The sequence below is a fragment of the Triturus cristatus genome, chromosome 6 (assembly GCF_964204655.1).
Source record: "Triturus cristatus chromosome 6, aTriCri1.1, whole genome shotgun sequence".
NCBI classification, from domain to species: Eukaryota; Metazoa; Chordata; class Amphibia; order Caudata; family Salamandridae; genus Triturus; species Triturus cristatus.
The window spans coordinates 899,213,419-899,232,102 of record NC_140589.1 but is presented as its reverse complement, the minus strand read 5'-3'; the positions used below and the strand labels follow the sequence as shown (position 1 = coordinate 899,232,102).

Here is an 18,684-nt window from a genome sequence, read left to right as displayed (position 1 = left end):
AGCATGTAGGTCATAAGTACAAAGAACTCAGTACAATTATAGGTGAAATCTGGCATAGATTTGCCTTCTAAGAGTGGGGAAAGGGGAGTGTGTCTCCTCCCACTCCCCATAGAAAACTATATCCTTTAATAGGACTTCAGACAAAAACAGTCATATGTTCTACATGGGTATACGTTTATCATGATATGCACCAATAGTGAACAAGCAGTAAGAAACCATTTACTACAGAATACATTTGATGATTCTCTCATGGTATTGTTACATTGAATGTGCAGACATTCGCATGGTTAGTTTGGAAGCCCAGTGGATACTTTGTATGCCCATAGCCTGGGACAGTTGAAGTGTTGTTGGTAAATTGCAAAGAGGTCTTTGGGAACAGTTTTCAGTTTATTAGTGCGAGTCTTGCAATTCTTTATGTGGAACGAAAGAAAACGACAACAATGACACGTGATCTTGGTGACATTGGTACAAGATGGAGAACATTTCAAACACAACTCGAGTTAGCATAAGCCCAAATTGCGATGCATTTCAAGTGAAAGCAGATGAGCTTCCATAAAAGTTAAGCACCACATTGGTAGGATACTAGGGGACACTTTTCCATTACCAGCACACCTAGCAGTCCTAGGCAGCTGGTGAGATGTCACAAGACCAAGATACCAAACAGTATTCTGTAATTTAGCACTAGTGATGGCTAGACAAAATATTGCTAAAACCTAGGGGAAATAAGGGGTTCCAATGGTGGAGGTCTGGAAAATAAATATGGCTGGTGTATAAAAAGTGGTATACGAGTCAAGGGATAGCCCTAAAAAATCGAAAAAATATGGGTAGCTGGAGAGAACTCCAAGGGCTGAAGTCCTTAGAGCAATTCTCAGCCCACTCTGCCGGAGGATGATAACCAATTGACATGCAGATGGGGTTAGGACGAATATGTGAATCCTCAGATAACTTATGTGACTGGATCTATCATCACAACTTTGGACTATGCTATAAGTGGCATGTATTATGATCACACTTAATGGTGAAATGATGTTTCTGTATGTAGTGGTTCATTAATATAGTGTGGACATATCTGACATGCAAAGGAGACATGTATGCTAATAATAAGTTAATAAAAGGTTATTTAAAAAAATTTAAAAACATTATTTACTGACATGAAGATTTGCCAGTGAGCAACTGTGTTCACAGGCTGGAGTAGATGGGGAGTGGTAGTCTCATGGGTGGAATGCCAGTGAGTTTGTACAGACCCACAAACTTAAATGTTTAAGTGTATTCCCCTGTTCCTCTCCAGCCTCTTCCAGCTCTTGAAAACATGTATTGTTTCCATACAAAGATCGTGCAGTGTCTCTACTATATTCATGGTTTACTGGTTGATTTTAAGGGCGATGGTGCACTGGTAATGTGATTCTGGCCTTGACTAAGATCCTCTTATCGAAACGCGTTTCCAAATATGCGTTCTTCTATAAGACACATCTGAGGTGCGAGCCTTCTTTGTAACACAGATCCAGTGGCACAACTTCTCTTCTTCAATTCCCAAATGGTTCCTGCAACCGTTAACTTGCACTGGCCTCGTTAGGTGGAAGAGACTGGAGTTCTTCGGGACTTTGTTTGCTAGGTCGGAACATCATATTTATATGGATGCATTTCTACCTTTCGCAGCAGTCAGTCCTCTTTACCACAACAGTTCTCTGACACTCAAAGGGCTTGTGCTTGAGGTGGTTGGGCCTACATGTCATGTGGACAAAATTAAACATGAAAACATTGTTATCCTTGAACCCAAGTCCTGGGTGTCTGGCAACATAAAGTACTCCCACTACCCTTTTGTAAACAGCAACCCGTTCTCCAGTTTCGTTGGCATAACAGAAGCTTCTAGACCAGAAAGCTCACTGTCGATCTTAGTTTCATGACATTGTTCATCTGCAAGCCTCCTTGTCATAATATACATTTCTTGTCTTACCTATTGCTCTGACAAAAAACACTTCAGTGTTTCTGCTTCAAAACCCATGTTTAGTTTGACTAGTTGTAAATATAGGGCTAGTGGAATTTGTTTACCGATATGTGACATAAGAATATGGTTAGAGTGTTGGCCTTCTATCCTTTGTGGTACTGTTTTTACAGGGAGGTGTGTGGGATATAGGTTTGCTTTACGTTTTAAAGAGAAGACAAAGGATTTCCTATCAAACTTGGCCAAACTGTACTATCACAGAGAACACTGATAGAAAAGAGAAGATTGCATAACGTAGATAGGAGAAAATCTGATAGGGAAGAGAAAAAAGGACCACAGTTAAGGATAAATGACATTAATTGACAATATGCATCTTGAAACTCAAGGCGGACGAAGCCAGAGAGCTTGGCACATGCATACAAGAAAATGAACCAAAAGTGCAGCACTATTTTTAGTTCCCTAACAGGAGGAAGTTGCTGTCAGATACCTGAATGCCCAGAAATCTTAGTTCGATTTGAGTTCATTTGTGCTTCTAATAGTTTGCAGTCATCTTGGAATTGAGTCCCAATCTATGAGTGGTAAGAAGCATGTGGCTCACTTAATGTTAGAAAGATGGTAGCCATTTTTGAGTGTTCAGGATCACATGACTATACTAGTTGCTGATGTTAAAGTAACATTCCACTTGGATAAATGTACCATAAATCTTCTGAAAGGTATTCTGTCATTTCATCCTAGACTGGAAATGCTATTTTTAGAGCCTCTAGAAGTAATAGAGAAACTTTACCTCGGAGTAATCAAGTTGCCCGTAGAAAGCAAAAAAATGCCCAGAATAATATTCCAGATACGTTCTTGTGCCCAAAAAGACCAAGAGCATCAGGCTGGTACTAGATTTTTCCTATAGTTAGGTCAGTTTCCTCCCCCTAAAGTTCTCCCTATTCAGGGGGTGGGGGGGACCGGGACAATTTTACAAGTCCTCCTACTGCACTATTTTACCTAAGCAAGTACTGGGTAATCTAGTTTCATTCTCTAAATTCCCTTAATCCAACGAATCCTCTCTTGTAGTCAAGAGATTAACCAACTCCTTGTTCGCCATGCCACCGTTAATTTACGGAACTCCTGCTTTTCTTGCAAATCTGTTGGACACTTCCATAGATACCATATCTTCTGATCCTCACCCTTCCATAAACATGAGTGTCTAGTTACTAAAAATTCAACATAAGTAAGTTTGGGCATTTAGGAAGAAGACACCCACTTAACATGGTCAACCAGAGAAAGTTCCAGCATGAAGCAACACAAAAAAGTCACCAGGGTCCCACCAGTTGACCCGTAAAAACTCAGTTCAACCCTATTACCTATGTTACTATTATAATAATTTGTCTGGTACAGGGGTTACAACGGATTTCAGTAAAATGTATTTAATAGTCATTGTGACTTCCCCAAATACTCTAAAAATATATATTTTTTCTGACCCACTAACAATTGAAACATTGTTTTGCATATCTTATACAACTTCATCTTCCCAATAAAGGTTCTGCCCATCATTGAGTCCCTAACACCACTGTTTACATGTACATAGCATCTCCGCTTCCTCAAAGACTGATGGCAACGAAGCAAAGTTGGCATTTGTAGTGTGGTAAATACACAGTGGTGTTGCAGACATTTATCGTGCTGCAACATAGGCAGCTCTGCATGCCTTTTGCAAGCTTTACTCTCAGGACTGATTCACCAGGAAAGATCCATGTTTTAGGCACAACGTTTTGCAGTCGGGTTTCCTCAAAGCCTGTTTGGGTTTGTGATGTCTCCCTCCACCCTACGGGGTTTAAGAGCTATACGTTCCGAGTTTAAGCCATTTAGGAAGTAGAGAGAGCCAAACGACAGGGAAGGGAAAATTCACTCTTGCCTTCCCCTTTTTCATAACACCCAATGGATAATTCTCTTCGGAATACATGCCAGGCTTCAACCCTTGCATCCCGAAACACCACATGCAGTGACACAGTATGACAGTTAATGAGCCATGTGAATAGAGGGGGTCCAACTTCTGTCTAGGGATGCTGGCGCTTGGTGTTCTCCATGGCATTTTTTGTTTTAGAGAAACTCTTTCTAGTTTTGCTTTAGATATTTTCCAACCAGTTTTGGGGGGTGTAACAGAAAAAGGATACTAAAATCACCAAAGAAGTAATGTTTCCATTTCTCCTCCGTGGTTAAGCAAAGTATTTACTGATTTTTTTTTTTAGCATATAATAATGATTGTAAATGTTATTCGAAAGCTGTATACTTTCACCACATTTTGTTTATGTACTCAAGAGAGCCAACAACCCTGTTTATTAAAAAATATATAACAACCTCTTGTTGCGAAAAGGCCAGCAATTGTGTTTGTGGATCTTTCAGTAGTAATATTAAAGAAAAAGTCAAAAGAGCTTAGCGCTTGGATGAGTAGGCATAACACTCAAGGATGTGTACTGTTTGAAAGAGTAAGATATTACTTTACCTCTGTAAATTTTCATAGATGCACGTTTTGCCTAGAGCTTTAAAGATTGTTCCCATGGGTGTGACCGTTTCCCGCTAACACTGTTTCTGCCTCTGTTCATTCTGCAGGTGCCAGGTCCTGAAATTACCTCAAGATGCCACTGGTGAAGCGGAACATAGACCCAAGGCATTTATGTCACACAGCACTGCCAAGAGCCATCAAGAATGAACTGGAATGTGTGACAAACATATCCTTATCAAATATTATCAGACAGCTAAGCAGCCTAAGTAAGTATTTCAATGTGCTTTACTGTTGTTGCAATGAAAACGCTAATTTTGTTGGATTTCAAGGTGATCTTTGTCTCTTTTGGTGTCTTTCTTCCAACCTCTTCAATTCCTCATGGTCCTGCAAGAACTTTTGTGCTCTACAGACAGATGCCATCTGAAGTTGCTCTGCTTGGGCGAGGTTCCATCTGAACCTTATCACCTCATGGCAACACAACAATTAAAAATAATCCTGTTTGGAATCCATCCAGTTCCTGATTTACCTTTTCCCTATAAAAGTAGTGAGCAGAGTGGTTTGTTGCTTTCCACTGTAGAGCTTATACAGGCTGCGATTTTGCCCATCCAGAATGTGTTCTCCTCCTGTACGCCCTACACATGGCGGCGGAGGGTGGCCGTGTTAGTGCACTGACCTGTCTTTTCGTCTGCCTGCTACAAGTCAACTATCTTCTATGCTGCCAAGGCCGCTTCCACACACTTTTATAAAAAACGGTGACCGAGTTAAGACAACTGATCATATATATCAGACAGCAGCACCACCCTATAAATACAGAAAACCTATCACTGTTAATACTGAAAAGAATTTGGTCGTCGGGTGCTGGGCAGAGCATCATTAACAGGTCTGCGCGCGGGTCATGAGTGGGTCTGATGAGAAGAGCAAGTTTGACAAGTACTTTGTGGCTTGGTTGGCACCAGAGTAAACAGGACAATAAGAAAATCGTGGTGCAGACTTGCCACGCTTTTGTGTTGTTCTTCTCTGTCGTAAGGTTCAGAAGATGAAGTGGACATTCGGCCTCTTTAATTGGGGGAAACTGCCCTGCACCTGAAAATGGGCTCGGTAGAAGTGAAGTAAGCAGTTCCCTAAACACCCCACAATAAAAAGTGCTTCTGTGGATCCTGATTGCCTAATACATTTTAACTCTGATGTTTGTCCTTTGACAGCAGCGGTTGGATTTATCTGTGCCTTTGTGGATCAAGTATCTACCAATGACATTATGATTATGCGGTCACTAGACAGGGATCATGATGCAATGGAATTCTGTAACCATGTGTCTCTGCACTTTGTGCCTGGGACTGCAGACTAATGGATGATGCAACATTCTAAAAAACTTAGCTATTTGCTTCAGGGAAAATACCACAAAATGTTCATTTTCCACACTGAACTGCACTAGAACTCCCCGGAGGCCCTTTTAATTAAAACTTCTTTTTAATACTGTTTTGTTTATGACTTTGTTTGATTCCATTGCATTGCAAGGTAGTGTGGGAAATTAGATTTTCTTGGAAGGTGAATGATTCTCACAGCTCCTTTTTAGGCTTGCTACTCCCTTATACAGAGATTTTCTGATGTCTATGCAGCTCAAGCATTTCTGTGACACATTAATTTATAGTAACAGGACACAGGCTAAATGATCTTATCACTAGCCAGCCCCTCTCAAATGTTGACATATCATCTAGAAGGGCAGGGAAAGAAGATGCGTATTGAGCTGTCGTTATATAGAATGTCATCAAAGCCCCAGCAAGAAGTTTCTAGCCATTTCAGAACAGACTTCAGCACTTAGAGCTTGAACTCCTCCTCAGTGCCACCACACAGTGTGTATTTGAACCTGTAGACAGGCGGTCTAAAAGGTGCTTGCTCTTGAGAGAATCCGTCTAGTAGCTACCACTCTAGCTTGGAAATTTGGCTTGCCCCAGGCCTTTTGCTCATAAGCATCCTTCACATATTTATTAGTTTATTTAATAGATTTATATCATTCTCTTGCTACATAAGGTGTTAGACGCTGCACAATGAAACAATACAATACATAGCTAACAGTGGTATGCTGTGCAGTAGTTTAACTCTGACTATGGGCATTCAGGTTCCATGATAAAAAACCCATGTTGACGTAAATATAGAATAGATGAACTGCAGGAGAGTGGGTTCAATCCTTAATTTCACAGGAATGGATTTGGTTAATTGCTAGTGATGATTTGAATTTAGGTGTTACAGACACAAACAGTGGACGAGGAGGAGAGCTATTTTAATTATTAGAGGTGATTTCCTTGTAAAGTAACACAGTCTTAAATGTGGAACTTTACTGTGATGAAGATTGCAACGTGCTCCCATGTAACAGAAGTTTCAATACTTGACTAGTTAGGCCAGTGAAAGGGCTGTGTGCTGTGTGCTCATCAGTTTTTGCACCAACAGAAATCTGTGTTTGAGACATTTGTAAACACGATCCTAATTTAACTTGTGTGATAGTGCAGTGGTTGCTAACTACATCTCAGTTTCCACCCTGCAGTGATATGAGGGAGAAGCATGCTAGGCATATTTTCAAGTTTGTGATGGCTACTTCGACCTGCAGATTCCTCACTTCATGCATCTCCTCAAGCTCAAGACGGCATCTGGAGAAGGTGTAATAGCTTTCCTGTGCTGGCAGCGTACACCATGGCTACCATTCAACATCAGTATCTCCCCAGATGTAACATCACACAGTCGAATATATGACATCACCTTGGTGCTTTGTTCTCAGGTTTTTTTCTCCTGTGCCATTCACTGCAGATCTGGAGATGCTCTCCATTTCAAATTCTAAAACATTGATTGTTTTGCAGTTCTCTAGGGACAATGTCGACAAAGAAGAAGCCACTGCTGTAGCATTTACTGGGCCCTATTCACATCACTCTTATTCCCACAATTTGGTCCTTCGATGGATCTTGCTCTGTGCTGAAAGGGGTTGGATATTCGGGCAATGGACAGTTACCTAATGAGGACCAGGAATAGGATACTGTATCTACAATCTCGAAGTCACACTCATGTAGAAATTAGTTATAGCTGAGAGAATTATTAGCATCAACAAATGCTCACTCACAAGTAATGACGAGTCATAACAGCAGAATCAGTTCAAGTAGTTAATTTAGTTTATCAGATTAAAAGCAAATGATATTATTAAGAAATTAGCATTCAGATTATAATTCAAATACGAGTAGATTTAATGAAATATACCAAAGCTTGGATTTCAAGGTTAGTAAAGTGAACAGGTGAGGGCAGTCTCCCCTAGCAGAGGCAGACCCCCAAGCAGTGTATGCGTCAGTAGAGATAAGGTGCTAAGTAAGTCTTCCGCAAAGACTCTTTGGAGAGTTCAGCAAAGTTCCAAGTAGGCAGTCCAGTCTGTTCAAACCGTAATCTGCCCTAGTCTGCTATCATAACAGCAAGACTCACAATAGCACGTCAGGGGCCCTTCGTTCCCTTAGCCTCGATCTGCATCAATCAGTCAATTAATCAGGGAATTCTAAGCGCGCTACTCACCCGTGAGGGTCTCAAGGCGCTGAGAGGGGGGGGGGGGGTCCGCAGATCTGTTTAGCCGAAGAGCCAGGTCTTGAGGGTCTTCCTGAAGGTGTTCAGGGAGGGGGCGCGTCTGATGTCTGCCGGTAGCTCGTTCCAGGTCTTGGCTGCAATGTGAGAGAAGGATCTTCCGCCTGCTCTGACTCTGTGGATGCGAGGGGTTTCGCCCAGTGCGAGGTTAGAAGATCGAAGTTTTTTTTTGGGTGCGTGGAAGTTGATTCTGTTGTTGAGGTATTTGGGTCCGTTGTTGTGTAGGCATTTGTAGGCGTGAGTGAGGATTTTCAAAGTGACTCTTTTCTCCACGGGAAGCCAGTGGAGACTTTGTAGGTGTTGACTGATGTGTTCGTGTCGGGGGATGCCGAGGACGAGTCTGGCAACGGTGTTCTGTATTGTCTGGAGTTTGCAGAGTAGGGACTTGTTGATGCAGGTGTAGTGTGCATTTCCATAGTCCAGTCTGCTGGTGATGAGTGCGTGGGTGACTGTCTTCCTTGACTCAGGGGGATCCACTTGAAGGTCTTACGGAGGATGCGGAGGGTGTTGAAGCAGCTGGAGGTGACGGCGTTGACCTGTCGGTTCATGGTGAGTGATGTGTATATGAGCACGATGCCGAGGTTCTTGGCGTGGTCTGAGGGGGTAGGTGGACTTCCGAGGGCAGTCGGTCACCAGGTGCTACCCCATTGAGAAGGGGTGGTACCGAGGACGAGGACTTCTGTCTTCTCGGCGTTGAGCTTCATGCAGCTGTTGGTCATCCAGACTGCGACGTCTTGCATTCCTTTCTGGAAGTTGAGTTTGTCAGTGGTGGGGTCTTTGGTGAGGGAGAGGATGAGCTGGGTGTCGTCGGCGTAGGATACGATGATGAGGCCGTGTTGTCAGACGATGGCTGCGAGGGGGTGGCCATGTTAAAGAGGGTTGGGCTCCGGGATGAACCCTGTGGGACTCCGCAGGTGATTTTCATGGGGTCGGAGAGGAAGGGTGGGAGTCTGATCCTTTGGCTTCTTCTGGTGAGGAATGGTCGGATCCAGTCCAGGGCTGTTCCTTGTATGCCTGCGTTATGTAGTCTGGCAACTAGTGTGTGGTGGGAGACTATGTCGAATGCCGCAGATAGGTCGAGTAGGATGAGGGCTGCGGAGTGGCCTTGGTCTAGGAGGGTGCAGATGTCATCTGTGGTGGCGAGTAGGGCGGTCTCTGTGCTGTGGTTGCTTCGGAATCCGTATTGGGACGGGTCGAGGATGGCGTTCTCTTCAATGAATCGTGTCAGTTTCCTGTTGACTGTTTTCTCTGCAACTTTGGCTGCGAAGGGGAGGAGCAAGATGGGCCGATAGTTCTTGAGGTCGGCGGGGTCAGCTGTGGGCTTCTTGAGCAGAGGTCTGACTTCTGCGCTCTTCCAGTCGTCTGAGAAGGTGCCTGTTTTGAAGGTGGTGTTGATGGTGCGTTGTAGTTCGGGTACGATGGCAGCCGCGGCTCTGTCGTAGATGTGAAGGGGGCAGGGTTCGGTGGGGGCCCTCGAGTGGATGCTTTTCATGGTCGAGGCTGTGTCTTCGGCCGTGATCGGTGTCTAGTTGGAGATGGTGGGCTGGCTGGTGTTTCTGGGGGGCGGGGGCCAGTCTGTGGCACCTGGTGGATGGTCGATGAAGTTGTCGTAGAGGTTTTTGATCTTGAGGTGGAAATAGGTTCCAAGCTTGTCACAGAGGTCTTGGGATGGGGTGATGTCTATGGCTTTGCTGCGTGGGTTGGTGAATTCTTGAATGACACTGAAAAGTTCCTTGGAGTTAGTGGAGTTGGCCAGGATTTTGTTGTGGATGAAGTTCCTCTTGGTAGCTCTGATCTGGTTGTGGTAGTCCATCATGGCGTCGTTGTAGGTGGTGTGGTTTTCGGGTGTCTTGGTGTTTCTCCAGGCGTCTGCAGGTGCGTCTGGTTTCTTGGAGAGCGGTGGTGAACCAGGCGGCTTTCCTGGGGCGTTGTCTGTCGGGGTTGCGTAGCGGGGCGAGCTCGTCTGCGCAGTCGGAGATCCAGGTGTCAAGTTCTCTGGCTGCGTTGTTTGCGTTAGTGTTTCACAAATCTCTTATATTAGGCAATTATACTCGATAAGTTTCCGGGGGGACACCTTCTGACATCACTTCGATTTTCCAGAGCATTCCGTCTATTGGTCATTCAGTATAGGATGAGCGTGATGAGACTGTAAAGAAGACAAAAATCCGGAAAAATATGTGGATCAATTACGCAGTTCCTTAAGTTATTAGATCATGCGATACATTGAACAATGGCACATTGAAGAAAAAGCATCATAGGTTCAAAAGGGCACTTTCCCAGGCAGCTGTTGTAGAAAGTAGCAATGTTTGTAGCAAGTGCACTGCTTAGTACAGGAGATGTCAATACGCTTTCGAAATATCAGTCCATGACTTCACTAAAAGAATAAGGCCTACATGAATTTAAGACAATATACGACAAGATCATGTTAATTATGAATCACCCATTAATAGGGAATTCAGTATACTAGATCAAAAATATTCATTGATGCATTAATAGTCATGTCAATATGGTTAAAATTAATACATGTAAATATAGGTTACTCATAAATTTTGTAAGTACCAACGTGTACATAAAGCTAATCATTTCGCGAAACATTTTTATGTGTTAATCTACTAATACATATGTATAATATATACTAGAGAAGTTTAATGAACGCACAGTTAACTGTGTTTGTGTAACACCTGCTTTTCTTTTGTCATTATTGGTGTACACGTTATTACATGAAATGACATTGTAGTTAATTTTCACATGAAAACTGAGCAAATTCATATTGTTTAATCTTTGTCTTATTATAGCCTTTTAGCCCGCCGTAGCTGGCTATACCGGCCATTAAAGGCCCGCTCCAGCGTTAAAGGCGTTTTTGCGGGACTTTAATGGCCGGTATAGCCCAGCTACGGAGGGCTATAAGGCTATTAGAACATTCTGCCAATAGAGGGAGAATGTTCTAACAAATAAAACAAAGGCCTCTCGAGACTGAGGGGCTTTAAATCCCCTCGGCCTGCGAGAGGCCTCTGTAAAACAACATTGGAATGTTGCTATGCAGGCCTTTACCGACCCGTAGAAGCTCAGAGCACTCCATTGTATTCAATGGAGAGCTCCACATTCCAATGTTCTAATAATGTTTACACTCATATATGAATATCAAATTGATTAGCAAGAAACTCCATCATTTGAGAATTGACCCTCCTACATACTTTTGACACATGTTAATAAATAGGATATTTTTTCATTATTAAAAATCACATCTGTATTAGTTGAACGAATAACATTTTTCTCAAATCTCTCTTTCTTCTGCATGCTTTTACGATGCAGTAACTATACTTTGTGTATTGGTGTCATTTTTCATAAGGTGTGGCTTGCACACGTTAGCTGTGTTTCCCAAAAAGTTGTCATAAATCATTTCTTTGTCAATAACATCTTTTTGATGTAATCTCTGCTCCATCACCAGGCTTAAATGTATGTCACTCCTGCCATTTGTGAGGTTCTTCATGTTCCACCACGAGAATTCCAGAACTTTGATCCTAGAATGGCCTTTGCCAGTGGCAAAGATAATGTCTGCTTCCTCAATGCTGGAACTCCTGTTTTAACGAGCTACTGTAAGACTGTTTGACAAGTCTGTGTAGGCCATCCACTGCAAGGTTGCTCGTCATTGTCGACCAGCCCCACATGACAAAGCAGTTCTGTCATCTCATCTGTCACCAAGGAGCTATGGCTGAAGGCACCTGTTTTTACAGATATTGTTGCAGTGTCCTCTCCCTCCTCCCAGTATTGGCAGGGAAGTAATTGTTTTCTTTGAGAGGTTGGCTGTTCGCTCATTCAAATCCATCTTGACGCATTGCTCCCATGCTGTTTTGGAGATAGAAAGATGATGATTGCCTTTTTGCTAGACCATGTGAGGTGACTTTTTGCTGAATACCTTTATGGGGTTTCTAGGCAGCGCTGTATGTACCTGCTTGATACTGTGAACTTAGTAGTGAGGTCTACAGGCTTTTTTGTGGTCATTCATAGAACATCCACAAGTCCAAGGAACGTAACCAAGCATGCCTAACAAATATGCTGGACAATGTCTTGCAGGTTCCCACCACTTTAGCAGACAAGTTAGTTTAGCCGTAGATAGCTGCTAACAAGGATGCGCCAAAGCACCATCTTAGTGCTTGGAGTAAGCTGCGTCTAGGCCCAGTAGACTATATGAGAGACTGCAAGGTTTGACAGGGCCACACCCTTACAGGCATTACCAGCACTACCGACCTTATTGTCTGCCCAAGGCTATAGGGGCATGGGGCCTTTGACTGATACTGAGACCAGAAGCAGCAGTTTTCTTCTTAGTCCTCTACGGTTTCTTGGATAAGGCAATTGTATTGATCGCACGTGGGGGGTTGGTGCTTGAAAGGGAAGATGTTTTTTCTCTCTCTCTCTGGTCTGTGCATGGAGATTTGTCCCCATTTTCAGGGCCCATTTATTGTACTGCTTTTGCTCCTGTTCATCTGCTGGTGCTTTAAGTTGCTTGGCAAGGATAGTAGCTTCTAGTGGCTATTTTAAAGTGAAGTCTTTTTTTCAGTTACAGTGGATCTAACATATTTCCTAACACAGGTCTAGCGCAATAGCTGGAGTAATTTGATAGAACGGTTGGATATGTACCACATTCCCTGGTCCTCATGACTGTGGACAACATTTCTGCTTGTTCTGTGTTTGATTACGGTTTCTCCATCTGGCGTTGTATAGACGCTGTATATCATTTACCAGTTGCGGTTGTTGTTGACTGTCCTTTGTTGGCTCACTGATTCTGTGTTCATGGCCTGGATTCAAGTGGTACCCTGGCTTGGCTAAAGTGTTAGCTCTGACAGTGTGGCTTATGTGATGAGGGTGTAGTATCCTCATCGTGGAATTCCCATCAGCTTGTGCTGCTCATTTTGGGCCAGATGTACAACATTTGGGGATATGGATTTCCAAATTGCAATTTTCTGAGAATCGCATTTAGGCATTTGCTATTTCTAATTATGAAATTTGCTGAGTTACAAATAGCGATTCCTAGTGGGTCGCAAAGTGACCTACCTCATAAATATTATTGAGGTAGGTCTCAGTTTGGGACCCATTAGGAATCACAGCAATCACAGGGCAGGTGGCCTGCTGGGGTCGGCAGACCACCATGTCTGTGATTGCTTCTTAATAAAGCAAACTTTCCTTCCTCTGAAATGCAACCCATGTTCCTTAAAGAAAAACGGGATGCGTTTCAAAAGAAAAATGGTTTCGGTGGTTTCTCCACCTTACTATCTACAGCCAGATGTCCGAGTCCAGTTGGGGAAAATATTCTAGGAGTTAGTAATACCACATGGTAGACAACTGATAGGTGTTCATTCTCCGAACCTTACTGTAGCTCTGTGCCTTGTCTTGTTACCAGGAACAATTGGGGAGGTGAAGCTTAGTTGGCACATGGAGTAGGATCCAAAAGCCTGTTTCAGAAGTTCTTTGTTGCCTGTATATTGTGTCAGTTCTTTAGCTAGAAATCTTATCATATTCTTGGCCACTAAATATACATACAGGTGATAGGGGGATTGTGTTCATTGCTGTCTGAAGCTGCATGGGTAATAAGATACTTTTTTTTAATTGATTTGTGAACAAAGTCCTTTCAGGAGAGGTGTTAATTATTTTTTTTAATGGTGGGTGTAAATAGGAGCTGGCAGCTTTGGTATTGTGATTTGGGGATGGTTTGGTGTTGGAGGTTCTTTCAGAGATGATAGCAGAACGAGGTCCAGCTATGTGAGGCTTTTTTTGGTTGTGGTGTAGGTGAAACTGGGTCACAGTTGGTCATATGAATAGTGTGGATCTTTTTGTCAAAGACGTTTGCTAGTTCTGAGCAGCTTGAGAGATTTGATCAGGTTTGGGCATAAAAGTTGTTTCGGTTTGAACTATAATAATTCTTTGATGACTTTATTTGGTCTTTAAGGAAGCTAACTTTGTGTTCCGCATGTTTAATTTATATTTTGGTCTGAGTTGGTTTAGATTTTTGGTAGCCGAGATATCCATAATATTCAGGCGTTTGGATGCCCTAGTTATATCGTGATCAGGGTGGTGCCAGAGAAGCTTGGGGTTCTGAGGCAAATATACTTTGTTTCTGCTCCATGACTTATACTTGAGTTTAGCTTAAAAGTGAGGGTTTATTTAGTGATGTTGATAGTAAAATGTATAATTAAGGCATTAGACCAGTTGACTTCCACAAAAAAGTTATACACCATTATGTACTTACCCGGATCTTGAGACCCTCACGGGTGACTAGCGTGCTCTATAAACCCCCTGATAAAGTGTGCTAGAATCTGATCAAGTGCAGCTATTTTACGAGTGTATCTTAGTGCTAGTTGTGGTAAGGTGTTGTATCACAAAATAGCATTCAGAGTATTTTTACCTTTTTGTTGAGGTACAGTTTCAACCTTGCCCCACAGCAGCATGAGTAGAAAAAAATGTTATTTTTACAAGTCAGACTTTTTATACCTTCTGCAGAAGACATTACTGTTAAATGTTTATATTCTATTACACAAACGTATTCCACCTCCCCTAATCTACAATTTGTTTGCCAAGATATCCAACCTGCGTGTGTCAAGAGGACACGTCTTATGTTTTTCATTTTAAAAAACTTACTTTGTATTAATGTTTTACGGTTTAATATGTAACAGTAAATGCACTTTTTTTCAAACTTATTTTTATTAGAAATACTGTGGCAAACAATAAGCTTGCATAACTTTACATTTTGCAGTATACTAAGCGATGCCGAGGTTGACCATATATTAAGAAAGAACAAAGGCCTCCTCCTTTATATATTAGGCAAATAAAAGTACAGATTCAAACATTGCGAAGGCACAAAGTTTTGACATTAATCCCATGCATGCTCAACCCGTCTATTCTTTTGTGACAAGTTTTTAAATTGAACCCTTCCAACAGGGAAGGTCCACCCGATAACTAACCCACCCCCCCCACATATAAAGGAAATAATTAGTGGTGGTGGTGAGTATGTGGTGTATTCTTTGGCCCAATCATGTAAGGGGCGGACCCTGGAGTGATTCACAGAATTGTTGTCCTCCTCTAGTCTCCCAGATGTGAGTGCCTCATTGTCTATGGCCAGTTCCCACGGGTATATGGCCTACAACTGGAATAGATGCATATCCCTGATTGAGGATGGGCAGACCGCCAGGGGGAGACCCTGCGTAAGGTAAGTAACTAATGGACCCCATTTGTATTCAAAGTTTATTTAGTCATCCCTGAAGATATCCGACATTCTCTCAAGGCATAGGATTTTCCAGAGGCGTGAATGCCATAGAGAAATGGCGGGCGCCGCTTTCTCCTTCCAAGCTGCCGCAATCACAATTTTAGCAGCCCCCAAACAAGTCCACATGATGGCTTTGTCCCTCTATGGAGGTTGGTATGAGGGATCCCAACATATCTTTAATGTGCACCAGTATCTCCTCCCAAAAAGATTTGATTGTGGGACAGTCCCACCATATGTGCTGGAAGTCCCCTAGGAGACCACATCCCCTCCAAAACATATCAGAGGTGTTCGGGAATATCCTTTTAAGTTTTGTGGGGTATAAATACCAGTCCATCAAAGTTTTAATGTGAGCTTCCTGCAAGTCAAGGGAGTGGTTAATTTTGGCGATATCAGACCAGAGTCCTGTCCACTCCTTATCGGATATCTCCCTTTGCGTTACATCCTCCCACATGGTCATGTATCTAGGTCTTGGGGATTGTGAGGTGGAGAGCAGGATGCTATATAGAAAGGATAGTACTCCCCCCAGGGAGCCCCCCCCATTGTACACATTTTTTAATAATTGTTCTCTTTCGTGTTGCAGCGTCTCTAACCTGTGGGGTGAAAGCCCAGTTTTTGAGCTGAAGTTAGTGGAAGTGCTCGCCCGGGTCCAAGTGGAACTCCCTCCGGTAGTTCTCAAATGACAGGATATCATGATTATGAAAGAGGTCTGACAGGATGACGCAACAGCCCTCTCTCCATGGATCGAAAGGGCCTTCTCGAATGGCTGAAGTGGATCGGTGTATATGGTGAAGGGAACGTGGTCCACCCCTCCTCCCGGGAAACTGTGTCCTAGAACTTCAGAGTGGTGCGGGTGGGAGTGCTAATGTAAGCATTGGCGGGTCTGTCTTTCTCCATATGAGATGCCAAATTGTCCTACCTGCTATTACCCTGTCCATGTGTAACCAGTGTTTCTCTGATTCCCTCTTGGCCCTCTCCGTCACTATCCTCCGTCGGGCTGCTTTATAGTACAAACCGAAGTCGGGGAGCCCCACTCCTCCTGCACCTTTTGCTCATCTCAAGGTATGGAATGGAAGACGAGCCCTACCCTTTTACCAAATGAAGCGGATGATTAGTGATCGAATTTTGAGGAGGAGCTCCCTATCCAAATCTATGGGTAGTGCTTGGAAGAGATACATACATTTAGGTAGCACTGTCATTTTAATTGCATGATTGCGGCCCAGCCAAGAAACAAAGAGAGGTTTCCATCGTTTGAGAACTTGTTGGAGCTGGAGAATCAGAGGTGGGAAATTGGCTTTATATAACTCCTCCAGGCACGGTGTTAGTTGTATACCCAAGTATTCAAGTGATCGCTTGGCCCATTGAAAGGGGGAACGCTCCCAAAGGCAATTAGCCTCCGTCGCCGGCATCGTGAGGTTTAGTATGAAAGATTTATCTAAGCTAACTTTAAATCCCGCTACCTTCTCAAAAAGGCTCAGCTCCTTCTGTAGGGCAGGAAGCAAGAGATGTGACCAGTCCCCCCCTAAATGAACTTTTTATGAGACAACAAGTACCATTATCTAGTACACTGATTTATTGTCAATCACACAGCAGAATCCATAATTGTGATGTATTCTTCTGACCTCAGATTCTTTGCTTTTTGAAACCACCCACGTGCCAGACTAGACCCAGAATAGTTTCTGCAGTAGCTTCAACTTGCTGTTAGGTGGCCACTTTCACAATCCGTGGTGTCACAATCCTACTGCCGCAAGTGACGATACAGAGCTGAATGTACTCACCACCTCTTCGTGCCAACGTCAGTCCCTCTTTTTCTGTGCCTATAAACGTGTGTTCGAGGCATATGAGCTGCAGATTATACACTGTGCATAGATCGCCATCTGGTGTTGGGCCCGTATGTTTGCAGTTAGTTTTTCCTCTTGGAAAGTCTTTGGAAGTCACGAGGTTGGTGACTCCTCCTTTGGATCGTATTGCGCATGGGCTTCGGCTCCATCCTCCGATTGTTTTTTTCCGCCATCGGGCTCAGATGTAATACTTCGCGCTCCGGTTCAGAACTTTTCCAGTTCAACGATCGACGCAAAAATCCTCGCTCATCGAGATCCTTCAGATAATAAATCAAATTAATCACCTTCTCTTCGGCACTTCTTCGATTCCGGTCGTCGACGGCGGCCTTCGGGCCTATTCCGGCTCGGGTCTCGGCTGATGGAAAGAACTCCCTTCAAGAAGTGCCCTCGATGTGGGTCCAAGTTTCCCCACACCGATCTTCATGAGGTGTGCAACCTCTGCCTCTCCCCTGAACACGAGGCCCGAGACTGTCCCGCCTGCAAGTCTTTTCGCTCTAAAAAGACTATTCGAGATCGACGGGCTAGACGCAACATGGCGCACTCCTCGACCTCCGCTCCGGTCGACATCTTCGGGGACGACGTCGAAGCTCCGGGACAGCAGAAGAGGACGACAACCTCGTCAGTGCTTCCGAGGCCGACGAATCAGATGTGGAGGACATCACCCCGGCGCAGAGGGTCGTGAGTATAATACCCCCTCCCACACCCACGCCGATACCCAAAAAGGCTTCGGTCACACCTTCGCCTTCGGGCCTAGGCAAGACCAAGGATACTGCTTCTCACACCCCACCTTCGGGCCCGGTAAATAAGCCTATTAAGCCTTCCGGCAGCTCGGGCTCGAGTCAGCTGACCAGCGGTACCGAAAAACACCCTTCGGCACCGAAGAAAAGATCGGCCTCCACCTCCACACCGAACCCAGCACCAAAGCCTTCGGTGTCGAAACCTGCCCTTCCGGTGCCGACCAAACATCACAAGGCCCTCGGCACCGACACTCCCGTGCCGAAGCCTTCTTCGGCACCGACCAAAAAATCGGAGGTCCCAAAGAAGCACGGCTTAGACAAATCTAAAAAGCCGTCGGCCCCGAAAACTTCGGCGCCGACCGAACAACCAGTGTCGCAAGAACTTTTTACACTGGATACTCTGCACAAGACACTCACCAAGGATCCAAAAACTGGACATTTGACATTGTCTTCAAAAAAGAGACACTTGGACAAACCAGCTCCACCTCCACCTCCAAAGAGGAAAGACACTGCTACCTCCCCTTTCAGAGTGCCTTCCCCACCTCCTCCACCCTCCCCACCTCCACCCTCTCCACCCCTGCCTCATCGTTCCCCAACCTTGTCTCCTGTCCCAGATGATTTAGGAGACCCTTAATATGATCCAGCAGATGTGCCACAAGACCCCACCCCAACTGGATCTCCAGACCCATGGGACGACTATAACAATCTGGACATCCCAGATGTCCCACAGGATGACCTTTACCCATCTAGGCCATCCCCACCTGAAGATTCGTTAGGCTTTCACCACCTACTACAAAGGGCGGCACACTACC

At 44.1% G+C, this 18,684-nt stretch overlaps 1 protein-coding gene across 2 annotated transcripts in view; it reads left to right on the top strand.

Moving 5' to 3' along the window:
• WASF1 (WASP family member 1) overlaps positions 1-18,684 on the top strand; it is a 365,875-nt gene that overhangs the window by 202,971 nt on the left and 144,220 nt on the right. For both annotated transcript variants that reach the window (XM_085611549.1, XM_085611550.1), the window contains one exon: positions 4,538-4,696. In XM_085611549.1, coding sequence (XP_085467675.1) covers positions 4,564-4,696 — 133 coding nt within the window. In that variant the 5' untranslated portion in view covers positions 4,538-4,563. The remainder of the gene's footprint in view (positions 1-4,537; positions 4,697-18,684) is intronic.